At 35.8% G+C, this 23,127-nt stretch overlaps 1 protein-coding gene across 1 annotated transcript in view; it reads left to right on the forward strand.

Moving 5' to 3' along the window:
• LRP1B (LDL receptor related protein 1B) overlaps positions 1 to 23,127 on the forward strand; it is a gene marked incomplete at both ends in the record, with an annotated part of 618,484 nt that overhangs the window by 459,666 nt on the left and 135,691 nt on the right. The window contains 9 exons of the mRNA XM_084209463.1: positions 1,614 to 1,763; positions 10,454 to 10,594; positions 11,313 to 11,438; positions 12,585 to 12,716; positions 15,993 to 16,127; positions 17,589 to 17,718; positions 20,045 to 20,171; positions 20,326 to 20,477; positions 20,766 to 20,890. Of these exons, the coding sequence (XP_084065589.1) occupies positions 1,614 to 1,763; positions 10,454 to 10,594; positions 11,313 to 11,438; positions 12,585 to 12,716; positions 15,993 to 16,127; positions 17,589 to 17,718; positions 20,045 to 20,171; positions 20,326 to 20,477; positions 20,766 to 20,890 (1,218 nt within the window). The remainder of the gene's footprint in view (positions 1 to 1,613; positions 1,764 to 10,453; positions 10,595 to 11,312; positions 11,439 to 12,584; positions 12,717 to 15,992; positions 16,128 to 17,588; positions 17,719 to 20,044; positions 20,172 to 20,325; positions 20,478 to 20,765; positions 20,891 to 23,127) is intronic.

The following is a 23,127-nucleotide window of genomic DNA, read 5'->3' on the forward strand; positions in this document are numbered from 1 at the left end:
GGGGACAATAATGTGCTAGAAGAAGAAGGAATGTTTAGAAGGAGACAGGAATGATTTTCATGTCACTTGCTGCTGTGTGGTTGGACTGCTTATGTGAAGAAGCACCAGTTGGATATCTGAAGTATAAAACCAGACAGGACAGGACTGTAATTGCTGCTCAGCTGGCACTGGCAGTGCCACACAAACAGATCCCATCCGGGGGCAATCTGTGTGCAGCAGCTCGTGGGCAGGAGCTGTGGCAGATCCCAAAAGCTGCTCAGCTCAGAGCAGGGCAACCTTCCTGCTGGTGTATTCCCTGTGAACCCACCCTGATATTCCCAGGGCAGTTCCCTGTGCTGGGAATTCCCTGTGCTGTGCCTGTGTCCAGGATCCCTGGGGCTCTGTGCTGCAGGGAAGCTCCTTGTGCAAACGTGAGGATGGGACACCGTGATGTGAGTCCCTCCCAAAGGAGCTGCTCCAGCTTCTTCTCCCAGCATGTGATGTTTCCTCCTGGGTGAGACACTTGCAGAGAGGTGGAAGGAAATATCAGTGCCTGCAAAGGGATTGGAAAGGTGCTTATAGAAGCTCAGAATCAGACACATTTTGGCCTGCTGTGTCAAATGTGCGTAAAGAAGTGACACGATGGCAGCTGTAAGGGCTGCACCTCATGGCACTGCTCTCTCCTGTCAGGGTTTCCAAAACAGCTTTCCCCAGGATGGAAAAGACTACAGTTCAATATCCAGAGCTTGACCCATGCAGTGAAATACACTATTTTTTTGGCAGCTTGCTGCTGGATACTTAGCATGAGTTCTGGGAAAGCTGGAGCACTGAAGCAAATTGTTATGGCGGGTATTGTTACCATGCCAAGAATATTTCACTGTGGAAAATCTCCTGCTACCACTTCTTGAACATTTTTAAAGGATTACAGAAGTCTGAAATACATTATCTCCTAGTTCTTTGCCCTTACTTTCAGTAACTCTATACTTTATTCATTTAGTAGCTTATTTTGCAAGTATCTTTATGTTGACAATACTCTTGCTTCAAGCTCCAAAGAACTGATTATGAGGTCAGTTCACTGTGAATCAAAATGAAAAGTAATACTTTAAATTTATCAGGAGTTTGGATTAGATTTTGGTATTTCATCATCCTAAGCAGGGAGAGAACAGAATTTTTATAGTTCTGAATCACAAAAAAGGACCTTGTTTACCACTTCTCTGTGTATTCATAATTTTAAAATATAAATCATGGCTTCTGGTTTGCATTTACAAGTTGTTAGTAACCTTGCTTAGGACCTCAGCTTATTCAAGTAATTCCTCATTGCCAGATAAGGCTCTTTCATCAGTCAGTCACTAGTTTTGGTAACTGCTGAAAGAAATGAAAGGAACTAATCTTTCCAAAAGCCTGTTTTATTCTGCTGAAAATTACCAAGTTCAGTTTTCTCAATTATTAATTTTTTTAAGTTTAAATAGATGAGCCACTAGATAACATAATTGTATGTGTGTATATACATTATACTATATATATTATATATATAGAATATATTTCTCAAGTGTACTTTCATAATGAAAACAGTTTAACAATACATGTATATAACCCATTAAAGCTACAGTTAAAGTTGTATGTGTTAATTACAGGTTTATCAATAGATTATGGGGAGAACAAGCTTTACTGGATCAGTTCAGGAAATGGAACCATAAGTAGATGCAATTTGGATGGTGGTAATCTCGAAATAATTGAATCAATGAAAGAAGACTTAACAAAAGCCACAGCTTTAACCATTATGGGTAAGTCCAATGATAATATATTTTTAATTATTCAAAGCTAATTAAGAAAGAAATATAAGAAGCTTAGGGAAGTTATTGTTGGTTTTATGCAAATAATACATACAGTACATTAATGAGTGAGACTTGTGTTGTCCATGAAAAGTTCTTTGTGTGCAATTTGTATTACAAGGATATTTCTAAATGGAGATTTGCACACACACATATATATATATACTATATATATATAAAGGAATGAAGGTAACAAATTGATGGCTTATATTTAACATAGTCACATGTAAAGTATTTTGAAAAGGGAAGGGGCTGTTGCATGTTTATTACACAGAATTATCCATGACATGTTTCCTCTGCTCAATTCCTCCTACTTAATACAGAATATTCCTAGTTTGTTGGATTGCCTGGCACTTTGGGAAGACTTCTTTGGGTTATGAATTGATGATTGAGGGATTTGGATTTTCAGATGTTTGCTCATATTCCATGTATTAAAGTGATTGAAAGAAAAATATTCTCTTTCTTACAGTTTGTAAATAAGAAATGTTTAGAATGTTCACAAACATCTATCAGAAAAATCAAAAGAAGAGTAGCATAAGGAACAATTCCTAAAAAAAAAAAATTCCTAAAAAAAAAATCAGCTAATTGCTGATCACAGAATATTATAAAAATATTGCTTCAAATGGACTTTTTCTCATATGCACCTTCAGCTCTTGGTCCTTGTTGTAGCTGGGACAGAGTGTAGTAAGAAATTACAGGCTGACTCAGAATTTACATGTATGCTTCTGCTTTTTTAAAGATGACTTTAGAGCTTTCCATACTTCCTGCAAATTACTGACCTCTATTCTGGTTCACTCAAAAATTGCTTGTATTTATCTTGGATATTAAAAAAAAAAAAAAAAGTTCAGTCCATAAACAGTCCTTTGTTGGGATGAATGGGTTATCAGCTGCCACTATTTTGAGAAAATATTTTTATATTTCTTATATTTTAATGGTTTTTATTATTTTTATATTGTCTTATTACAGCTATATTTTCTTCTTATTTTTAATATTTTTATTATGAAATATTTTATTTGATGGATTAATTAAATAGTAATTATGTACATATAAATGGTGTGCTAGTGAAATTTAAATAAGATTTAATTATTTTTATGCACATGGTGCAAATTATGTCATTCAAAGTGGTGATTACTAAATTGGATTTATTATACACCCATTTGGCCAGTCCTGAGCTCTAAATGCTGTCAGTTGGACATATTATGTTTTCATATATGCATTCATAACCACGAGCAGGTTTGGTGTCAGAAGGAATCATGAATGTTAATTTGGACAAATTGTATTTCATTGATTGCATTGTGACTGGAAGTAGACTGAATAAAATGGCCCTTACTCTGGGGAGCTGTTGGAAGATTTACTAGGAGGTGTAAAGTCTGTTTTGGTTATTCATACTGTCACTGAGCTGGGGGTGGTGCCAGGTCTTCACCTGCCATTCACAGAAGCTACAGCAGTGATGATCCCCCTGGGACAGGGAATAAAGAGTTTATAGCTGCCATGTAAAGAAGAGTGTGTGAAAGTAGTTGAATTTTTGCACAGCTGGAGATGGAAGAATATCTCCATCACTGTGTAGGTTTTATCACATGTACCTCTAATATTCATAGTTTGGGATCCTGGGTTTTTATGGGTGATGACAGTTCTCTCTCCTCAAAAATGGTGAACAAAACTTGCAAAGAGTTTTGGGGCTTTCTGTTTGTTTTGCTTTGGGGTTTTAGGGTTCTGCTAAACTGCATCTTGGCATTGCAGTGGGATTCCCCATAAAAACCTGCTGGGGAAAAGTACAAGCACACACAATTTTATCAGCAGGATTGTATGTGCAGATTGAAAAACATGAAAAGTCCCTGCATTCATTTCTCTTGTAAGCTTCCATATTGTGGAACACACTGTGGTGATATAAATGCCATTTATTTTCCTAAAGAGTGAGTGGATGTGCATCAGCTTCTTACAAGCAGGCTTTTGTGCATGTAAATTGGGTCACAACAGAAAATCCAGTGCCATATGAAGCAAGATAAGAGTTTATCTAATTGATAAATGGTCATAACTAATAATATATAAGTACAGAAGAATGACTTATTTGTTCCAATGAAAGATTTAATGTGATAGTGTATGAAAATTTACTACCCCTGCTGATCTGCTTGTCTGCAAGTTTAATCAGAGGTTTAAGCAGGTGAATCACAGTAATTGCAATGTTTATTGCATCATTTTCGCTCCTATTCCTAAATTTTCTTGACTGCTTGTATCTAAAAACACAGTAAACACAATAAAGCATGAATGAAATATTTCTCCTCTGTGAATATACTGAGCTATCTTTTTTTGTAGCACTTGAATTCACCAGTGACTGAAGAGAGAGATGACACCTGTGCCCAAACCCTTAACTGTTTTGTAGAATTTAATTTCTGCTGAGTGCTGGAGAGTTCTGCAATCTTCAGCTTTCTTTTGCATTAATCTGCCTTTTGCATTTAGTGTCTTCCCAGATAAAAGCAGTGTTTTGGGCAGTTAATTTTCTTAGTTTCTGTATTTTACTATATGATCTTGACATATTGTCGGGTTATATTTCCACTGAGCAGAAAAAGGAGGTGGATTTTGGTATTTTGAATGTGCCTTTGTACATTTGGGTCACCAGGTCACAGAGCTGGTCACTCATTGATCACCAGGACCTTTACTGGCCTGAGGAGCTGAAACAAGGGCACAGTGGAGGGCACCTCAGCGGGTTGAGGGGATGGGTAACGTGGTCTGAGTAGCCCTGGTTGCCATGTACCCATTCCCTGCCAAGGCTAGGTGCTCTGAAGGAGCAAGGATCTTCAGAAAAATTAAATTCCTAATAAATTTACTACAGCAGTGATGTCTCTTCAAGCTCTTCAGCTGTTGATTTTGAAAATTTCTTTGTCTGTTTGAGAAGCATCTTCCCCAGCCATCAGTCTCCTTGTGAGAAAGCGTGACCTCAGAGACATCCAAAGAGAATCCTACAGCCTGTGTCAAGAGCTAATGCCTTCCATCCCATGTCTGGACAGAGTTCTGCACAGAAAACTCACAGATCTGACAGTTCCCAGTGGCTTTTGCTGTATCTTATGCTTCAGATTCCAAAAAATTTTCAGAGCCATAAAAAAAGCAATGACTGGGAGAGGCTTGGCCCAACCAAGACTTGTTCAGTTTGTCTTGGTGATCTCTGTGCTGTTCTAAAAGCTCAAGTTTCTTGATCTTTGATTCTGTTAGTTCCAGTATTGGAAAAGAGAAGCAGTTAGGCCCTCCATGGTTGTGTTCTATGATTTGAACTCAATAGACACTGCCAGCAAAGTCAGTAAAGTTTTTGGTTTGCTTTGTAATACAATTTATGGAGTGGTTCAGAGCTTCACCAGCAATGAGGGTTCTCCTTTAGCACGACCCCTCAATCTCCACATTGTTTTTATTGCTTCCAATTCCTCTATTTTAGCATTGCAGTTTAGCTGCTGGAAACCATTTGGAAGTTACCACTTCTGTTTCAGATGTTTGCTGTTGTTTAGTCCTTTCCAGGCTCTGTTTAACATTTTCCTACTATTGCATTCTTTAGTGGAAGCTTATAGAAGGTAATGATAAGACATAAAAAATAATGTTAGCAAACAAGTTGGTGCCAAGGTAACTGTCAGGTTTATCCTTGAGGGGAATGGAAACAATATATAATTCACATCTTTCTGTATTTTGGGTCTTTCATTTATTGGTTTTCTACTCAGCGGCGTCAGTCATCTTTCTTTTTCAATATGCTGAGCAAAATTCCTAGTCTTTTGTTGCCTGCTCTTGCTAAATCTTTTTGAATGTGTACATATCAAATGGAATATTATTTTCATCCCATAATATTCCATCTGATATGTACAAAATGGCTATTTTTCCATGCCTTTAACCAAACAAACCAAAAAAAAAAAAAAGTTTGCTGTTGCCATTCTGTATAACAATAAAGTTGCTGTAAATCTATGTTGTCCTACATGCTTTCCCACTCTTACCACTTTTTCTTCAAATCCAGATTCACTCTGCAAGATGTCAGTGTATGGAACATCAGCCATTTTTAATTAATCTATCAGTCAAAACCACATGAATGCTTTGTCTAGTACCTCCCACTGGTTATTGTCTTGCACTTGGTCATAGCAATTTTCTTCCATTACTATGTAAACTTGACATTTTATTTTCTTCAAAGACCTCTGCTGGTTTCTTTTAGTCATTTAGAAGTTTATCTGATTCACAGCACCCTGTGCCCTACATAATTTTCAATACCTGCTGCTGGCACAATTTATAAGTTGATATCAAATAGATCCCCTGTTCTGATATTCAGCATGTTCCACGTGAAGGAATCTCTGAATGTCTTATACAGTACAGCAAAATTCTTTTCAGCAACAATAAAATACTTTCTACATTTGTCTTAAAGTTTGAGTTTAATCTACCATTCAATATCTGATTTTAGCCATTTTCCTGGTAGCCAGTGTTTTCAGTGGGATCAAATGATGAAGATATATTTGGAGTTCTGTATAAAGTCTCATTTCCTGCCTTCCAACTTAGTGAAAACGGTTCCTTGACTGTTATTGAAATTGGTTAGAAATTCCCCTTTGATGTGAGAGCTGTATTTCTGGATTGGGGAGCAGAGTCATTATTTCACACAATCTGAGTTGCAGAGAAGCTCACAGCAGTATCTGACGTGTTTCCAAACTGGTGTGTGGTTTCTTGAATGACAAATGACTCTGAATGAGAAACTGGAAAAGTATTGATTAGTTACTGTAAGTCTGTAACTGAGAAGAAAGGGATGCTGAAGGCTTCTGTCAGCAGTTTTGGTGGAGGCATCTGGTTGGATTTTGAATCAGGTGCTCACAGAAATACAATTTACACAAAACCACAACATTCAGATCATTTCTCTAAAAAATAGGTATATAATGTGGATTGTATTATGAGGACATAATTTGGTCTATTTTTAGTATAAAGTAGCGTAACTCTACGTAGTGAATGATTTTATTTGTAAGTGCTATTTTTGTTGAAATTCGTATTAAAAAAATTCAATCTGCAATACAACAAAATCAAATATACATAATAGCTTTTCAATGGGCATGCAGATATTAGAAGAACATTTTTTGAACAAAAAGGGTATATAAATATAGCCATCAAGTTGTATTATCAAGCCATCAAAACAGAAAGCAACAATTATAGTATTTCATTTTAGACAGAAAATGTAGGTTAATATTACCAAAATATATTCATGCTCTTGTTTACTTTCATCATGCCTTAGATGATATATTGGTTATTTGATTTTTGTTTCATCCTAAACAAAGTTTCAAAACTAACACCAGAATGCTTCCTTAGTAGCTCAGATGCTGTGACTTTGCTGGATCTGTTTGCAAAGTGAGAGGGGCTGCTCAGATCAGGGGACTTCAAACACATACACCTTAATTTTCCAAGTCATCAGTCTTCTAATTGCCGTAGCACCATTCATTACGTTAGCATTAATACATGAAATATATCTAGGCAATTTGCCCAGCTCTAAGTGCAGTACATAGTTGTCTCCCATAAATACTCAAACCACCATTAATGAAAACTAATGGCCCATCAGAATTTGCATTCAGAGTACTACTTGAAGTCTCCAAAGGACTGTCCACGAAGCCAGGGTAGCAATTTTTGGCATCTGAAGTTGCTCTTTCCCAATATGTTGCTGTGCTTAATGCTAATTACCCAACAGAATGGATAAATACAACAATTTTAATATAGATTATGTCCCAGTTTCAGCAGCAAGATTGTAATTAGTGCTTGAGCAACATTCTTGTTAGCATAATCAAGCAAAAAAATCACTTTAGTTTGATGTTTAAAGGTCCAAAACAGCATTTTTTCTTCCCCTGTGTGTGAAAACAAGTTGTCTTTACGCTGAAGTGGGTTTTTTTGTAAAATCATCTACTATATTTTAAAGTTAATATAGAAATAATTAGTTAATCCTGAATACTAGACATCATAGATGAGTTGTCTACTGACAGAATATCAATAATGCAGAGAGAAATAGTCCAAATTTGACTTAGAATTATGGTCAAAAATAGACTTGGAATTGTTTTGTTTTTTATTTCTTTATTTGAGACTGACGTGGTGTTTGTTGGTCACCTAGCAGTTTCTAAAGAATTGAAACATTTATTTCTTAGGTCTTAGGGCATAACTGGCAAGTTTTTGGTAGCCATAAGAGGTTTGACCTCAAGATGTCTGTACTTCAGAATTTGTGCATTGTTCAGACATATTGGTTGGGTTTTTTTAGATTGGTGGGGTTTTTTGATTTTATTATATTTTTTACCTTTTGTTTTTTTTATTTTATTTTTAACTATACTAGGTCAGGATTTATATGACCTTTCTCATTTAAATCCCCCTACTCTATCCTTGTCTCTTTCTAAAAATCGTAGTGTATCATTCTGTGTAAGAGATGAATAAACCCTAGTTCAGTAAGATTTTGTAAGTTACACATTTATTTAAAGGTTTATCCAGGTTTCACATTAACAAGGATGAAAGTGGAAGATAAAATTATCATTCTGAAGAGTATTGTGTTACTTCACTTGTGAATTGTTATGATTTGTCCTTTATATTGGTGTAGGGGATATAGGAGACTCCCCAACCTCTGCAGCCACAGTTGAGTGCCTTAGGATTAGTAATGAGTTTATGAAATGTTATTTTTGGCACCAGAGGAGAACATGTGTCCAGGATCTCATGTGTCTGACCCCACTGATGGAAATTGTTTAGACACTCTTAACTGTGCATGGAAACAGATGTGGTCTCATTGAGTACCTCAATAAACAAAAGAGGTACCTGGTGGAACATTCAGCTGCTTGTGTAAAAATGGGTTTGGCCCTGTACTTGGCTCCCAAACAGAAGAAACTGAAATATTTGTGGTGTGGATAATCACTGGTAATTAAACTTCTTCATTAAGTACAAGGCATGTCTTCATCTCTTGGTAAAACAAGAGGACAAGTTGGTTATTTTTGGTTTTGTTTCCTTCCTTTTCCTAAGGAGACAGGCAGCTCAGCCAAGGACAAGTCTGAGAGGTTGTTGAAACCACAGCCAAAGTTGAGGTTTTGCACAAAATACTAAAGAAATGACCAAACCAGTTTGATTACTTGAAATAAAGGATGAAAACACCAAAACCATATGTAATTTGCTTTCTTCCTGTACCCCAGTCTTACAAAACAAGTCATTTTTTTAGAAACAAGTTTGGATGTGTAAAACAGTAATTTCATGTTACTATGCACAAAAAACAAGTCATTATTTAATTTGGTTAATTTAATTAAATTAACCAAAATTATTGAATGGCCTTTTCTGATTTGTGGTCACAAAGAGGATATGAGGAACAAAAATTCTTCCTCACATACAAATATTTCATTGAAAAAGTTCATTTAACCTTTAGGATTGTAGGGCATTATCTAACAGGAAGAAAACTAACTCAAATTCCCAATATTTCCTATATGGATTATAACACACAGTCACCTTCACATTTTTAGCTTTCATGTGCCTTTTTGTTATAATTGACATAATCAAAATTGAACACAGGCACTTCTTGTTCTAAGGATTTTCTGATAAAAATGTCTTTAGATGCAAGCTGCTGTTGATTGATCATTATTGCATGATGATGTTTTGAATCAGGGAATTATAGACTGACTAATCAATGCATAAAATTATTGGATTTCTTTAATTTTGATCCAAATTTAAATAGAGAGTTCCATTTGTGTATCCAAATCTTGATATTTAGAGTATTTTTCATTCCACAGATTCTGGTTTTATCATATACTTGCAGAGAGAATGTTTTTGATTTTTCCTAGATATGGTATTTTGTGCTGTAACTTTTTACAGTTAACACAGTGGAAATTATTTTTTAAATCTGCACTTTCTATCAGAAATCATTCAACTCTGGGGCTCTATAAATCTGTAATTTAAATATTAAAACTGTAGTGTAGGCAAAAATTCTCTTAACTGAAAAGAGAATTAACTAAAAGTGAAGTTAATACACAATATTTGTTGCAAAGGCAGTGTTCCTGAAGTTTAAAGGTTTTCAGTTCAAGGTTTTGCTTTTGGTTCCTCTACAGTAATTATCTTTTCTGTCTGAAATTAAGAACCCTGAGCCCATCTCATCATTCATCTGTGTGGACTCAAGTGAGGACTTGTGACAGGGATAATCAGAGGATTGGCTACAGTCTTCAGCCATTAGTTCACTGAAGTTTGAGCTTGAAATCAGAGCAGTTAAAATTGAAACTCTGAAACTTTGGGAGGCAGTGCCTGCTTTTCAATTTTTTCAGGATTTCTTAGTAACTGATTGTAACTTTTTTTAATAAAAGATTTAGTTTAATATTTCAAGCAATTTTGTTTGCTTGTGAAAATGAATTTCTTCCCTAGGGTAACACTAGAATTTCCACATATATATGAAAAATGAGGTATTTTTCTATGCAGGTAGCCTCAAATCAGTGGTTGTCTCAGCAAAAATTTAACTGATGAAAATTGCATTCATGTCTGCAGAATCTCAATAACACAATTTCTTCAGATATTCTCTATAACCTTTAGGCAATTTCCCTTAAAACTGATGTAGGAATTGACCTCAAAAGCTTTTTCCCACCTTAGGTCTCAACACCTTACAGTTTGATAGTGATCCTCCTAATTTCTGAAACTGAATTTTGCAGATAAAAAGCTTTGGTGGGCAGACCAGAACTTGGCTCAGATTGGCACCTGTAATAAAAAAGATGGAAGAAACCCAACTGTCCTGAGAAACAAAACTGCAGGTGTGGTTCATATGAAAGTGTATGATAAGGCAGCACAGCAAGGTAAGTCACATTTGAAGGATCTTTAACTAATTTTTAGAGTGCACAATATCTTTTCTCATGTGATTCTTCCAATGTGAAGAAAATAATAACTTGTAATCAATTAATTCCTTGAGTATCTTAGTGAATTTACATTTTTCTTTAGGAAGCTTCAAATTTCTGAGATGTGTTTAGTTTACTGTGTATAATGGCTATTATAAATCCTATTAAAAATAGTTTTTCTATTACCTAAATATTATAATAATTAGGCAGTTTGGAGCATGGATTTGTGATATCATTTTAGAGTATGTCTTAAATATACTGAAAATGTCTTGTTCATGAAGATTACAAGGCTACTGTAATATTTGATGAATGAATAGGATCTTATCAATGATTTGTTTGTTAAGATACACTAATATCAGGGAGATTTCATCATTAACTCAGCATACAATGTTTTTCAGGTGCTTTCACTTTAAAATAGGCAGATTTTTCAGAAAACAGAATTATTTATGTTCCGGGGGAAAATGTGAGGTTGCAATTCTGCATGAATATGCAGTAGTGAATGAATGAGTGAAGCATGGAAAGCTATATGAATTGACATAATATCTCAATTTTTCAAATAGGTTACCTCAACAAAAAATTGGAAATAATAGTAATTTATTGACAACAACACTTACTTTTTAGCCTGGGTTTCATTGCTCAAGTTTTGGTTTCTCTTCTCTCTTCTCCTATGGTGTCACAGGCAGCAATTCCTGTCAGTTAAACAATGGGGGATGCTCCCAGCTCTGTCTGCCAACATCAGAAACCACCAGAACCTGTGTGTGCACAGTAGGCTACAACCTCCAGAAGAACCGCATGGCCTGCAAAGGTAAAATGGCTCTCAGCATTTGTTTTAACTAACTTAACCTCCAGGGGAACACTGCAATGAGGAAATAAACTTAACTCAGTCATTTTCAGTTAAATAACTACACTCAATATGCTTGATTGAAGCAGTAACAGAGAAATGTCTGTTGTGGTTAAGACAGAATTAAATTTAGCTTTGCATTAAATTATTCAAATAAATTTCTGTGGTAACTCTGATTATTTTTTTTTTATGTAGACAGAAAAGCAGACCATATGAACCATCATGCATAAATATTTGCTCAAGGTCATATAACTTATCTTTAAATTACAGGCTACAAGTATCTGAATGGTTGGGTATCTCATCCTATTGTATTGCTTTTAATATAAAATAAAACCAGTTTTTTTCCTTAAATCTTTTTTTTTTTTAAGTGTGCAGAAATCAGAACATAGCTCGCAGCCAAAGTCTTACCCTTTGCCTGAATAATGCAAAACAACTTTATGGTCAAGGTGTCTTATAGTTTTATAAATTAAATATTATTTATGACTATTAATTAGGACTAGGTAATTCCTGAGAATTATTATGTAAGAAGAAGTCTACACAGAATTTATTCCTACTTAACAGAAATAGGTGCATTTGGAATTTATCTAACACAAAAGTAACATTTAAAATGCATCACTAAGCTATGTAATTCTCTCTCTCTGTAAAGGAAATGTGCATAACTGAAGTGAGATGAAACCTGTACCTCAACAGACAATTTACTCTCCTGTTTTCCACAAGTTGTTTTTTTTAATTACCTCTTGCTGAACATGTTCAGAAAGCACAGATGTGCACTGAAAATATCCTTAAATTTCTCATAATTCAAACAAATTTTTTTCTTAAATTTTAATTTTAATTTCTGCTGAAATTGAATAAATTGAATTAATTACCTGATTATAAGGTCGTGCTTGACATGGACAGTAATTCCCTTCTCTTGATAGGACCACATTTGTAATTTAATTAGAAATGCACTCTAATGACTCATGGATATCTTTTCAAAGAGCTGGAGTTGTCACTCTGCAAAACTGTGGAGCACTTGTGGAAAATTATGTCAAATGTATGCTATCTCCTCTAATCTTGGTTATTTGGAAAGTTTCCCCTTTGCTCTCATTGGCTGCTTTGTCTTTCCCTTAGGTATTGAGTCATTTCTCATGTACTCTGTCCATGAGGGAATTAGAGGAATTCCTCTGGATCCAAATGATAAAATGGATGCTTTAATGCCTATTTCTGGGGCTTCTTTTGCTGTGGGCATAGACTTCCACGCAGGTAAATATCATAAAAAATTTATTGTACGTAAGATTAAAATCATAAATTCTTCTCATAAATGAAATAACCCCTTGTTCTCAAACCTTCTAAGAAGTTACAGCTGTGTTTAAAGGAATTGGAAATGCATCATGTTACAGAGTTAAGCTCTAGCTTTAATATTTACAGTAAATAGGAAATATTGTGCACATGCCAATTGTTCTGGCAGCAGCAGCTGCTCTCTTCTGGCAGAGTCATCACTGAGAACCTGAGTAGGAAACTGGTGGTTTTAGAGAAGTGTGAAAGGGCTTGTTCCTGCTATGACACTGTTTCCATGGAGTTTTCTTAGTCCTGGGTGGTGTTGTACCTAGCAGTGCCTTTGACAGCTGGGATGGTTTTCTCCCTGTCCAGCCCAGCTCAGCCGCGTTCCTGCAGGGCACAAGCAAGTCTGGATCTGTCCCTTCCTTCTGGAAGGAGCTCTGACAGCCTGAAGGAGCATTTCCACCTTGTGTACACTGCACACCTTTCCTCTGTATATACAGAAATAGTTTTTAATTTACACAGCCTCACAAACTTCCTGTGACGTTAGGAGATTTCAGTTTTGCGTGCGTGTGAAAAAAGGGGGGAAAAAATTAAAGATCAGATTCTAAAAGTGATTGGATGGTGGTGTTGTTTGGATATCTTCAAACATGTTAGCAAGTTTTGATTAGGTTTTGAAAAATAAATAATCTGTGACCAAGGAATGACCTGAAACATATCCTGAATCTCTGTATTTTTAGCCCATCAGCCTTCCTTCAGACTCATTTTGTTGCCCATCAAGTTTCCAAACTGGCAGTCTAGAAATAAAATCTTAAGTTGCCTGTGTTATTTAAATACAGACATTACCTTCTTGCAACATACAATTATTTTTCCATACTCCATTTTTTTTTAATTTTGACATAGATTCTGCCTGGGAACTCAGCATTGAGAGATCCTAACATTTTTCTTAATTGTATGTTAATATTTGCCTTGGTATTGAAATCAGACATATTTCTGTTGACTCTGTTGGATTACTTTATCACCCAAATATCACTAATTTTTTTTTTATCAGGTTGGAAGTTAAATTCATTAGATCTTCACTTTTTTTGACCTGCTTCTTCACTGATGCTCTTGCATCTCTGAGTAGAAAAATTTCAAGTTCTCTCAACATTTTACAGCACCCTCATAGCTGCATATTTTGCTTTCAAATCAGTGGCAGCTGACGTTCAGAGTTTTCCTATTTTTTAATTTAAGTTATGCTAACTTTGCAAATATATTACATCTTACACAGAATATTAAAATTTGACCTTTTCAATTTAAAATAACAATATTGTATTGACTTATATTGGTTTTATTAGCTATTTTGCATCTCATATTTTTTGGTTTGGGATTTATTTTCTTTTTTACAGTAGCCATATGATATACTTTAGAGAGGTTAATGTAGACTTAGCTAATAAATATCAAATTAATATTTTGGAAGAATGAGATTTTTGACTTTTTGAAAAAAATGAAATTTGAGGCTGGATGAAATTGAGGTTCTCCAACTTGGCTTGATGTAGTCACAGCACAGGGAACATGACTAGAATTGGCAGTGACAAATGCATTGCAAAGATAAATGTAAATGGTGTGCAGCAGTGAAAACACCAGGGGATATGTGTTATAAAAATGTTACAGCATTCAACTGCATTTCAGCTTCAAAAACATCTGGTTTTCTCATTTTGGTACCTTACATTCAATTGTATAAATTCATTTCTAAAACCTACATATATCAAATGGGACTCAGAAAGCAAGGGAAGGTACTTTCAGATTTCATATTTTTTCTTTATTTTCCATTTAGTGAGTGGTGCTTTCATTTCACTTATAATCATGAAGGATTCCCAGTAATTTAGTTATGCAAAGTGGATAAAATGTATTTACATATGCTAGTAGTGCAGTGTATCATAATTAAAAGTCTAATGACAATGTTTTTGCAGGGATGAACAAGCTAGAATATGCATGCACCTTTTTTCTCCCCGTGTTTTGATACTTTTAACTAAATTCTAATTGGCAAATAAGTAGCAAAATGCATGACTCACATTTATTTTGACTACTGGAAGTCAGAATTGCAATTTGTTTAATTGGAGGTGGGATAAGATTCTTGAACATACCAATATTGTTTGGTCACAAATAACTATCTTATTTTATAAATATATCTATCAATCTACACAAATATCCACACATATACATTTATATAGATACGTGTCAATATGTAGATATGAATTATTTATATTTAATTCTATAGGTAACATTTTATGCTCTATCTAGAAATATATATTCTATAAATACACTCACACTATTACAGAATTAAAAGCAAATTTACAAAGTATGAGAAAAATAATGAAGGAACAAATATTATTTAATATCTCTCTGCAAAATATCTCACTCAGGAGGTCATCAGCTCATTACTTTACAAGCAGAATGTTGTTTGCAGCTTATTGACAGTACCCTGTCAGTGAAAATAGAGACAATTCTGCTTGAGGGGCGTTCTCACTTCATTTGCCCCACCTCTTTTTTGAGGTTATTATGTGCCACAAAGGGGATTTTGTGTCTGTGCTTGGGCCATTTCAAATTCTCCATCTGGATGTTGAGTTTAAATTGTCAGGTAGTCCCTCTTTTCTACTTTATGGACAATCACTGCAGTAGAAAGGCTGGAAAGACAGCTGAGATGCCTTGAAACACCAAACAAAAAGACTGTTAGTGGAAGCTTGTCAGGACATTTAAAATAAAAACTGACTTGTGGATGGAATATATTTTTTTATTCTTTTGTCAGCATATCACTGTCAAATGTCACTTTTTATTTCCCTAGTTAATTTTTTTCCTTACACTGTTAAAATTCAGTGTGTCTGATTACTGAAGGAAAAGTCTGTTTAAGCAGTTTTACACTGTAGCTTTTCAGACTCCTGAATATTTTGGAATGGTGACAAAGAAAATAGTATGTTTTTGAAGCATTTATTCCATAGGGAAAAGGTAAAGACAGCATATTTATTGTGACTTTTAACAGAGGTAGTAGCTTCCTGTCATAGCCCCATTGTGCTACATGTGCTATACTAAACAACTTAGAATTCTGACAGAATTGTTTTAAACAAAATTCAAGAACAGGCAAACAGATGAAGAATTAAAGCTGGTAATTTTGATACTTAATACATGTTAAAGCTACAAGTGGCAATATTTACAGTTGCTAATGCAGCTACTAGGACTGGAGAAAGTGAATTAAAATGAGAATCATTGGCATGTGCTTTATAGGAAACGACACAATCTATTGGACAGACATGGGTTTCAACAAGATCAGCAGGGCTAAGCGAGACCAAACCTGGAAAGAAGACATTGTCACAAATGGTCTGGGCAGAGTGGAAGGCATTGCAGTGGACTGGATAGCAGGTAGGTCTGAGCCTGCTCCAGGGTGTGTCTGCATGGGGAATAAATCACACAGGACTCCCTTTTCTTCATGGTGGGAAAAGGCCTCTCCTTTATTCACACAACTCCTTTTTATACAGTTTTACAGACCTCGTGCTGGACTCCAATTGGTTAGTAGTTTTCTTGCCAATTACTTTTCTTGCTAAGTAAAAAGTTGCTATTCTGTGTTGATTGGTCACTCAAACTCTCTTCCATATGTGCATGGAAGTTGTTTGTGAAAGGTAGTTTTCATTTTTCTAAGGGTGCAAAAACAGTTTATACAGGTGCAAGATGTTTTTTACCCAGAAATTGTTATACTAATGAATTGCTCGCAAAAGGATTGCCTTCACATGGAAACTTGCAAAATGCTAGCTTTCACAAGGCCAGCCACTGATTCCAGGAGAGCAGGCTTCATTTTATGAAGCCTTTCTCTATGATTTTTCTACCTTACTGCAACACATGTCATCATTTCTGAGAGTACAGCCTTGCCTCTTCAGCCCAAGGTTAAATAACTTTGATTCCTTTCAGCTCTAATTTCTAGTACTGTAAATGTCTGGAAATTACTTTTTATAATATTTAAAATTATATATTTATGTATAGGGTGGTACTTCCTAGATTAACAGTTTCAAGTTTATGCTATAAAAAGGCTGGCTAATACTATAAATTACAAACATAATGCCTATGCAAATGAAAATATAGCAGTTAGTTTCTGGTTCTGACTTAAGCAGGAGTAGTCTGCTTAAGTGTTGGAATTCAGGACATCCCTCTGGCTGTTCTGGATTGTCAGGACCCCTGCCAGGGGGCTCAGAGACCTTGGCACAGAGTCCAAGATGTCTGTGGTTTTGATTATGACCCATGGAGCAAGTTACCAACCTTATATGAGAATCTGCAAGCCACAAAAGTATAAGTAGAATAATAATTAGTTTTTCACAGGGTGAAAAATAGATTTTTTGGGGGTTTTTAGAATGGGGGTTCAGGGGGCAAGATGGAGGAATCTGGGCATGTCCAGCCTTTCTCCTTCTTCTTCTTTGTGTCCATCTTCTGCTGTGATGGTGGCACTTTTGGATTGGTTTAGAGTAGAAGCTCACTGTCCAACACAGGTGATGGGTATTGGGAAGTGATTGTAAATATTGTACACGTGGTTTTTAGTATAAAAAGATAACACTGCCCTGGGGGTAGGCAGAGGGCCTCTGGCTGTCCTGCTGAGCAGACCTTGGCTGGACAGGAGAAAGAATTTTATAGATAAGATACAATAAGCAACCTTGAGAGCGAGAAATGAAGAGCTCTGACTCCTTCTTTGACCGCCGGGCTGGTAAAAGAGACTTTCTAACTTATCTTGGGTGACTCTGAGCAGCTAGAGTCCCGAGATTTATACAGCAGTTTTCAAGTAGCCTTTTCTTCAAGTAGCCTTTCCTTCAAGCAGTGACTCCAGGGTATTTTTTCCAGGTAACATCTACTGGACAGACCACGGCTTCAACCTGATCGAGGTGGCGCGGCTGAACGGCTCCTTCCGCTACGTGGTGATCTCCCAAGGGCTGGACCAGCCACGCTCTATCGCGGTACACCCAGAGAAAGGGTAACATGTTATTCCTAACCTACACAGAGCTTTTGCCTTGCTCTCTGTAGTCATAACATTCTGGAAGTTCTCTGCAAAATGGTTTTGGTTTTCTAAGGAAACCGTTCCACCGGAAGGTTAGGCGTTGCTTGCTTCAGTCTGAAGTGCCCAGCAAATCCAAGGAAGCCACGCCAGCTGATGAAGGATTTCATGATGAAATCCCAGAGCAGGGTAATCCTTGGTAGTTATAAACTCCAGGATCATGTGACATCCCAGGGAGTTGCCAGAATAGCTGAAAGTCACTAGAGATGAATGTTGTGGATGGGAGAGTAACAGCTGGCAAAAGTGACATCTGTACTCACCCAGCTGATTTTTGAGGGCAGGGACTACCCTGCAGAATTGACAGAAATAGGGACTGTACCATCCCCTTCCACCTCCAGAACTCCTTGTGGAATCCCCATCCCTGGAGTTCTTCCAGGCCAGGCTGGACAGGGCTCTGAGTAACCTGGCCTAGTGGAAAGTGTTCCTGGCCGTGGCATGGGGGTTGTTTAGGATACTTAAGGAGAATTAGAGGACCACAGACTACTGTTTTACATGTCTGGTAGAACGGTGTATCTTCTACAAAAGAAGAATATCTTCATTTCTTTTATAATATTGTGATAACTTGAGATGTCTCTACTCAGCTCCTCCAGGAGAAGCACAGCAGCATTTTGCTGGGGAAGCACAGGGCTGCCTTCTGTGCCAAGATTAAGGCCTTTTTGCCCTTTGCATTATTTTTAAATCTCTTCCTCTTTTTGAGGTAAAACTTTCAAAGGTGTTCTTCCCTCCCCTTGCCCTGACTTCGCATTCTGCATTTGTCTGGAAGCTGGAGTTGACAGCTGTAAGAATAGAGAAGAAAATAGCAGTTATTAGAGCTCGTTGAATCTGCCATTTATGCCAAGATGGGAAGCAGGCAGCGTTCAGCTGGTTGGTGACATTATTTATTGTCACTGAGGAGAAAGTGAGGAATGTGTAGCCCTACAAAAGGATGTCTTTGTCCCTCTTCAGGTATATTTATACATATAATATTTTTTGGCAGCTGGTTATGATTTTCTTTGGAGAATTTTAGATTCATTTAACTGGATAATTATGGGTTGGTTTAAGGAGTATTTGAGTATATAAATGTCTGCTTTCCTGTGGTCAACATTTAGTTCATATCTATTTAGAAAGTCTCAAATAAATCTCTGACCTCTGACCAGATGCCTGAAAACAATTTCAGTTATTTAGCAGTGCTGTTAATGATCTGGTTAAAATTGCATTAAACTTATGTGGTGATTGTCAAAATTCAGCTGATTAATGCTGCCTATTTTGGCATTCCTCAGCATATTTTTACTTTAGTCCACATTGCTGTTCTTTTTCCTAGTCTGCATGAGTTTTTTCATTAGTATAAATGGTATCATTCGTTATATCAAGAACTATGAGAACAGATTCATTTTTCCTGGAGCCAGAAAGCTCAACAATGAGCACCAAAGTGGGTTGTTTCAGAAGCTGAACTTGATGAGCAAATTATAGGATTCATATTTTTTTCACCCTTATCACATTATTATCCCTCATTATTTCACATATCTGTAGTCATCTAGTCAAATACAGCTGCTTAAACGCAGACTGGTGTAATGATGTCACCAGACACAGGGGAGAACTGTTGAGTAGTGCCCAGAAGATTTTGTAGTCTTTAAGGTTACTGTTCATAAAGGAAGTGCTCTGTGTAGATTTTTGGCTTCAGCAACAGACAGAGGAGTTTATCAAGGTTGAAGCTTGACAAAGCACCTTGTCCCAAATTAATGATGCAAATGTGGCAGTGAGTATCCAGGAACATGAGATTCGATACGATTCAGATTGCTCCCATGAAGCATTTGGCAGAATTTGAAAAATATTTTCTTCTCAAATAAGGTCTTGCTTCTCTACCATTTCCCACAGTATTTCTCATTATTTCATATCTAAAACATTTTTGAATTAGGTATCCCTTGTATATCCCAGCATTTGTTAGTGATTAGATGTAAGAGCCTCTGGTCCAGAATTTATTTTAATTTTTTTAACTTTCTTTTATTTTTTTTCCAAGCACAAAGCTGAATTCTTTAAGGAATAGGATTGCATATGGACTCATGGAATACAGTTTTAAGAAATCCTTCGTATATGTAATTTGAAAACAATATCTTAACAAACCGTCCAATAAACAAGTATTATGATCCATTTAACTTCTTAAGATTATTTAGAGACGTCAGCACCATATGGTATTTTTTGATATCCATTTAATGGTAATAGTGCATTTTGATTGCAATTTTAATTGCTGATTTCTACAACATTCTAGGTATTTATTTTGGACAGAGTGGGGACAGAGCCCTTGCATAGGCAGAGCACACTTGGATGGCTCTGAGAAGGTTGTCCTTGTGAGCCTGGGGATTGCATGGCCTAACGGGATTTCCATCGATTACGAGGTGGGTTCCTCTGTCTTCCAGCATACCTTAAAACCTGCAGTATTTGTTATGTTTCATTAAAGCCAGCTGGTGTTCCACCTTGATGTAATCTTAATAACTCTTAATTAAGTACTTGGACAAGCCTGTTGACGTTTCCTTTGAAATTAATCTTTAGGAAAATAAATTGTATTGGTGTGATGCTCGTACCGACAAGATAGAAAGAATTGACCTTGAGAGTGGAGGCAGTCGGGAGATTGTGCTGTCAGGGAGCAATGTGGATATGTTTTCAGTTGCTGTGTTCGGAGCTTACATCTACTGGTCTGACAGGTAATTTATTTTTCATAAGTATTTTAAACCTCCAAACGCTGTTTCGGTGCCAGGTGCCTCACCTTTGTAGGATTAGCCGCTCCTTAGCAAGGTCGCAGGCGGGATCGCGGAATCCCGCGCAGTTTCCAAGGAGAGGGAGTTCTGAAAGATGAAAAGTGCCTCGGTGCCGTAGATGAGAGCAGGCTTCTCCACCTCCTGTTAAGTGAACTCTGCACTGCTCCTCAGTCATTTGTTCGGTGTTGAATTAGTTGAGGATTGTTGATGAGACATCTTCAACTTTTTTGGCAGAGCACATGCAAATGGCTCTATTAGAAGAGGCCACAAGAATGAGGCCACGGATGCTGTGACCATGAGGACTGGCCTTGGGATAAACCTGAAGGAAGTGAAAGTCTTTAATAGAGCACGAGAGAAAGGTTGGCTGTTCTTAAGGATGCTATTGATTGTTTTAATATCACCTGCTACTCTTTCTGTATATTAAAGCATACCAAAAATTGTCATTAATTATTTTATCACCACTTTTTTAGTCTTGAAGTATTTTTTTTTTAACTAAAATTAATGTACTAAAGAAAGCATATAGTACAAATCCTACTAAAATTCTTCAGAGTGTTTCAAAAAGAAAACCTAAAACCAAAACACTTCCTATCATTCCAGGTTTGATGGTTTTTGTTTTGTTGTTCTTAAAACAGTCTTAGGATTGGGAGACGTTGATCTGTGCTTTACAAAGCAGTAATTTCAGGAGATTCAGATTTCTATTGAAAAGCAAATCAGATTTTTTTAAAAATTCCCATCCTCTGTGTCTCAATATTTATTTACTGACATTACTTGTTTTGAGTCTCTTTTTTTTTCTTTTTTTTTTCCTCCTTCTGTGGAAAGAGACCTTGTAAATAATCACATTTCCTTTATATTCAATTAGTTTGGCAAACTCAAGAGACAAAAGTTATTATAGACTCTCTGTGATTTATGGTACTGATGGTTAAACTTTATTCTCCACTACCTGACTAAGAATAATCTTGATATTTAATCATCTTTTTACTTCTAAAATTCTGGTTTTGACAAGACCTTGAAAAACTTGTTTTATGAGAAAAATTTGTTAGATATCTACCAAAAAATATGATGATTTCCTCAGAAAAAACTGCTACTGGGTAATCCAGACAAAAATTTCTAGAAATATACTCAAAAGAGAGGAAAAAAAAAAGTGCTAACAAAAAATACTAACACCATTATATATAAGTTTTTAATACAAACATATTTATAGTGTTAGTAGCACTCAAAATTTGCTTTAATCACAGCATTATATATCCAAAGATTCTGTGTCTTCTGCTTAAATCTGTCCAAATAATTGCATTATATATGACATGTTAAATAAATCTGCATTTTGAAAGGAAACATATTTACGAATTAATAAAACACTTTAAAAAAATTTAAATATTTTGGAGAAAAAATAATTTGTGAACATATATGCATAATAATTTTACTATGGATTTCTGCATGCAATTTCAGAGCATTATATTTTGTGGATAAAAATAAATTCACACCACTATCCATTTCTTTTAACTAGGCTAGAAATTGTTAATGTCTGCTGGCTTGGAAGGGCTTTATTTTATGGAATTAGGAAAGTAGAACAGTGGGATAAAACAATGCTTCTTTATGTGTAGTTTTTATTGATGGATTTAGAGACTTGATCACATAAGGAACAGGAGAAATGGTACTGAGACTAAAAGTCTACTGATGTTAGTTTGAAAAACATACCTGAATGATTTTTTAATACATTTTTCAAATTTTACTAGGGTACAAATGGTTAATGTCATTGGGAGGGGATGTCAGTGAGCCAGAAGGACAAAAGGGAAAAAACAGGTGAAAAATATTTTTGGAATGTTTTTCTCTCTCACACTATTAAATATATATATTTTTCTTTTTAAGTTTATTGAACTAGAAATAGTTAAGACTTTAAAAAAAAAATGTAATTAAATAGTGTCTTGACTTTTGTTATTTAAACAACCCCCCAAACAAAACAAAACAAAAAAACCCAAAAAAAACCCCAAAAAACAACAACAAAAAAACAAACCCAAAAAAACTCAACACCCCAATGAGCTGTGCTGATTGTGAGTGATGATTTTTTCCAAACACCTCTTTTACCTTTCTGATGAATCCATCCTGCAAAGATTCCCATCCTTCAGTGCAATTTTACAGGTGTGCCAGGACATGCCCTGACTTCCCTGGCTTCAGAACTGGCCATTTTTAAAGATGTTTACAGCTGGTGAACCATGGAAGCATTGAAGTTTTCCAAGAGACTTTAGAAGCTTGAGGATCTCTTTCATATATTTTATTTTTTTCTTTTCGACCTCTCATCCTTCCAAACAGATATTAACTTTTCTAGCCTAATAAATCTTTTAAAGTATCTTTTAAGCAAATGGAATGTAAAAGTGTCTATACCTGAATCTTCACATGTTTTACATAACTCCAGAGGACTAGATCATGGAATTTTTCCTAGGAGAACAAAATTAAATATTTCTTCTTTGAAGAGCAAGTTACTCTCATTTGCCATGATTTTTTTCTTAAAAGGATTTTCAGCTTGAATTGTATCAGTTAAAGAATTCAATCAACAGTACTTTCAGACACTACATCTTCCCATCAATTACAGTTTTGTACC

Source organism: Fringilla coelebs, assembly GCF_963513975.1.
Source record: "Fringilla coelebs genome assembly, chromosome: 7".
Lineage (NCBI taxonomy): Eukaryota > Metazoa > Chordata > Aves > Passeriformes > Fringillidae > Fringilla > Fringilla coelebs.